At 46.2% G+C, this 3,824-nt stretch overlaps 1 protein-coding gene across 1 annotated transcript; it reads right to left on the reverse strand.

Moving 5' to 3' along the window:
• Nucleotides 1–2,616: 2,616 nt before the first annotated feature.
• On the reverse strand, nt 2,617–3,165 carry LOC123767054 (uncharacterized). Its single transcript, XM_045756524.2, has one exon. The coding sequence runs from the start codon at nt 3,163–3,165 to the stop codon at nt 2,617–2,619; it is 549 nt and encodes a 182-aa protein (XP_045612480.1).
• Between the last annotated feature and the right edge of the window lie 659 nt (nt 3,166–3,824).

Below are 3,824 nucleotides of genomic sequence, written 5' to 3' on the forward strand. Positions count from 1 at the left end.
TTTACATTTACTTAGATCTACATCAACAACTGAGGTAAACTTTCAGAGGCACTTATAAAAGTGTTGGCGAGCCTAAGCCTACCAATAATCCACTTAAGGCGAGTCGAAAAATAGAATTAGTTAATAACTAGTTACTTCAGGGCTGAAGTCTGCTCGCCTCCCAACCCACAAAAAACAAAAAATTACAGTAATTACAAAGATTTATAAAAAAAATATATCAATTTATCAGCTTATTAAGAATTAGAAGAAACATTACAAATGTTTTTAACTTCATTTTTCCCCATTAGCAAAATTAGGTATATACAACAATGTGTTGCTACCCTATTCTATATGAGATATTGAACAGTGTTGATCAAGTTCAATTGATAAGTTCATATTATCTATAAGTTCAATTATTATCCCCATCTCACAGGATAGTTAGTCATACATGGAATCAGGCGAGATAATACCAGCCTTAATACAAAAACCAACCAACTATGACTTAAAGTCAGGAGAGGGAATAATATGTAAGGCTAATATGTATTAGCCCCCACTAGCACAATTTGGGCACAGCACAAGAATATCTTCCAATTCAAGTTCAAGTTCAAGTATGTTTATTGAGATAAGCAATAAATACATCTCAAAGGGATAGAGTAGCTTAGGCTATTTCTACCCCCCAAATCTTCCATATTCCTGAGTGTATGAAGTAATTACAGAGCTCAAAGTACCTCATATCATTAGGTCTGAAGTCACTTATAACAGGGCAGTCACATCAATAAGAAATAATTACACAATTGAGAAGTAAAGTTGACAGAACTTTATTTGTAAAAGTATCTGAGGGCCACAATGCGCATGCGTGGTTGAACTCATATTCATAAAAAGGTGACTATATACGTGTCTCTCACCTTCACTTAAGCCACCTTTAAGACATGACGATAAGAGCATATTGACCTCCACTCCTGAGAGGCCTTGACCCCACCTGCTGCATGTTGACCTGTTAGGGGGCTCAGAGGTCAACTGGAGCGCGGCCAGTACGGGTTCAATGGCCAATACTACCTTGTTTCAACGTTGACAGGTTATAAAGTCAAGCGTTGCAAATCGTACTAATTTAATGAATTCTAATACTTCTGTTTAGAATTATAATTAGAATTATAATGAATTCTAATTCTGATAATATTTTAAATCCTTCCAGCCTTTATTTTTTGTATTAAAAAGGTGACATAGACATTTTCTGCACATCTGTGTGGCAATTTGCTCTCAATTATAGCCGCTTAATAATCGTTATCGACTAAATAGGATAGTTAATGAGCTCCGTCGAAGACCTATAATCAAGGTCAAATTATACATCATATAATGTAGCCGTGCAGGCTATATATATATGGGCTCTTCTAGTGCGAGAAGTTAAGGATGGAGAGGATGTGAATGGATGTATATGGCCGTCACTCGCTGGCTCAAGGTATAGTCCCGTCTGGGTGGCAAAGGAGTGTCTTCGCGCGCACCTCTGGCCCCGAGCGCCTTGTTGCCATATTTCAATTATTGATGAGTGTTTTGCATTACCCTCAGTTGTGCTCAACTCTTTAACACATCTGTAACGTTATATATATGCACTGCACAATGGCTGATAACATATCCATTCACTAGATTAACTGGAGATTCGAACTCTGATCTAGGTAGCCCGAGACTGTTGGCATACCAACTTGCCATGGCAGCCAACAGAAAGGAAGGATCTCAGGAGTACCAACTGGTTACCAGTTGAACGAATCCGACTCCACTGCGGGGACCCTAAACTTTTAACACAGCCAAAAACCCTCTAAAACTGTTCTTATATTCTCAAAAAATCATATATTATGTTCACACGCTGCTCTCCTATCACTACACTACGCGCTAATCTGTCGCCATCTTACACACGGTATCTGTGCTTGGGGTTCAACCACTGCACACTACCTCTAGTACCTCTAATTACCCATCATCACTCAGCAAATATCTGCCACCAGAACGATAACAAACTGTCTTCAGACAACACACAGCTCCCATGTTGAAGTCCATTAACATGCTAAATATACACTCACTCCACACATTCCCCGAGGAGTTATGATCCTCCACGGAGGAGTAAGATCCTCCACGAAGGAGTTAGGATCCTCCACGGAGGACTTAGGATCCTCCACGGAGGAGTTAGGATCCTCCACGGAGGAGTAAGATCCTCCATGGAGGAGCTAGGATCCTCCACGAAGGAGTTAGGATCCTCCACGGAGGAGTTAGGATCCTCCACGGAGGAGTAAGATCCTCCATGGAGGAGTTAGGATCCTCCACGAAGGAGTTAGGATCTTCCACGGAGGACTTAGGATCCTCCACGGAGGAGTTAGGATCCTCCACAGAGGAGTAAGATCCTCCATGGAGGAGTTAGGATCCTCCACGGAGGAGTAAGATCCTCCATGGAGGAGTTAGGATCCTACACGGAGGAGTAAGATCCTCCACAAGGGAGTTAGGATCCTCTACGGAGTAGTTAGGATCCTCCACGGAGGAGTAAGATCCTCCATGAAGGAGTTAGAATCCTCCACAGAGGAGTAAGATCCTCCATGGAGGAGTTAGGATCCTCCATGGAGGAGTTAGGATCCTCCACGGGGGAGTTAGGATTCTCTACGGAGTAGTTAGGTTCCTCCATGAAGGAGTTAGGATCCTCCACAGGGAGTTAGGATCCTCCACGGAGGAGTTAGGATCCTCCACGGAGGAGTTAGGATCCTCCACGGAGGAGTTAGGATCCTCCACGGGGGAGTTAGGATCCTCCACGGAGGAGTTAGGATTCTCCATGGGAGAGTTAGGATCCTCCACGGGGGAGTTAGGATCCTCCACGGAGGAGTTAGGATCCTCCACGGGGGAGTTAGGATCCTCCACGGAGGAGTTAGGATCCTCCACGGGAGAGTTAGGATCCTCCACGGAGGAGTTAGGATCCTCCACGGAGGAGTTAGGATCCTCCACGGAGGAGTTAGGATCCTCCACGGAGGAGTTAGGATCCTCCACGGAGGAGTTAGGATCCTCCACGGAGGAGTTAGGATCCTCCACGGAAGAGTTAGGATCCTCCATGGGAGAGTTAGGATCCTCCACAGGAGAGTTAGGATCCTCCACGGGAGAGTTAGGATCCTCCACGGGAGAGTTAGGATCCTCCACGGAGGAGTTAGGATCCTCCATGGGGAAGTTAGGATCCTCCACAGGGAGTTAGGATCCTCCACGGGAGAGTTAGGATCCTCCACGGGGAGTTAGGATCCTCCACAGGAGAGTTAGGATCTTCCACGGAGAGTTAGGATCCTCCACGGAGGAGTTAGGGTCCTCCACGGGAGAGTTGGGATCCTCCACGGGAGAGTTAGGATCCTCCATGGAGGAGTTAGGATCCTCCATGGGAAAGTTAGGATTCTCCACGGGAGAGTTAGGATCCTCCACAGGAGAGTTAGGATCTTCCACGGGGAGTTAGGATCCTCCACGGGGGAGTTATGATCCTCCACGGGAAAGTTAGGATCCTCCACAGAAGAGTTAGGATCCTCCACAGAAGAGTTAGGATCTTCCACGGAGAGTTAGGATCCTCCACGGGGGAGTTATGATCCTCCACGGGAAGTTAGGATCCTCCACAGGAAGTTAGGACCCTCCACGGGGGAGTTAGGCTCCTCCACTGGGAGTTAGGCTCCTCCACCGGGAGTTAGGATCCTCAACAGGGAGTTAGGCTCCTCCACCGGGAGTAAGGATCCTCCACGGGGAAGTTAGGACCCTCCACGGGGGAGTTAGGATCCTCTACAGGGGAGTTAGGGTCCTCCACAGGGAGTTAGGATCCTCCACCGGGAGTTAGGATCCTCAAC

This window comes from Procambarus clarkii, chromosome 5 (assembly GCF_040958095.1).
Source record: "Procambarus clarkii isolate CNS0578487 chromosome 5, FALCON_Pclarkii_2.0, whole genome shotgun sequence".
In the NCBI taxonomy this organism is placed as follows: Eukaryota; Metazoa; Arthropoda; class Malacostraca; order Decapoda; family Cambaridae; genus Procambarus; species Procambarus clarkii.

Excerpts from the sequence above, each read along its gene's own strand:
- LOC123767054 (XM_045756524.2), bottom strand. The coding sequence starts at position 3,165 with ATGGAGGATCCTAACTCCTCCGTGGAGGATCCTAACTCTCCCGTGGAG.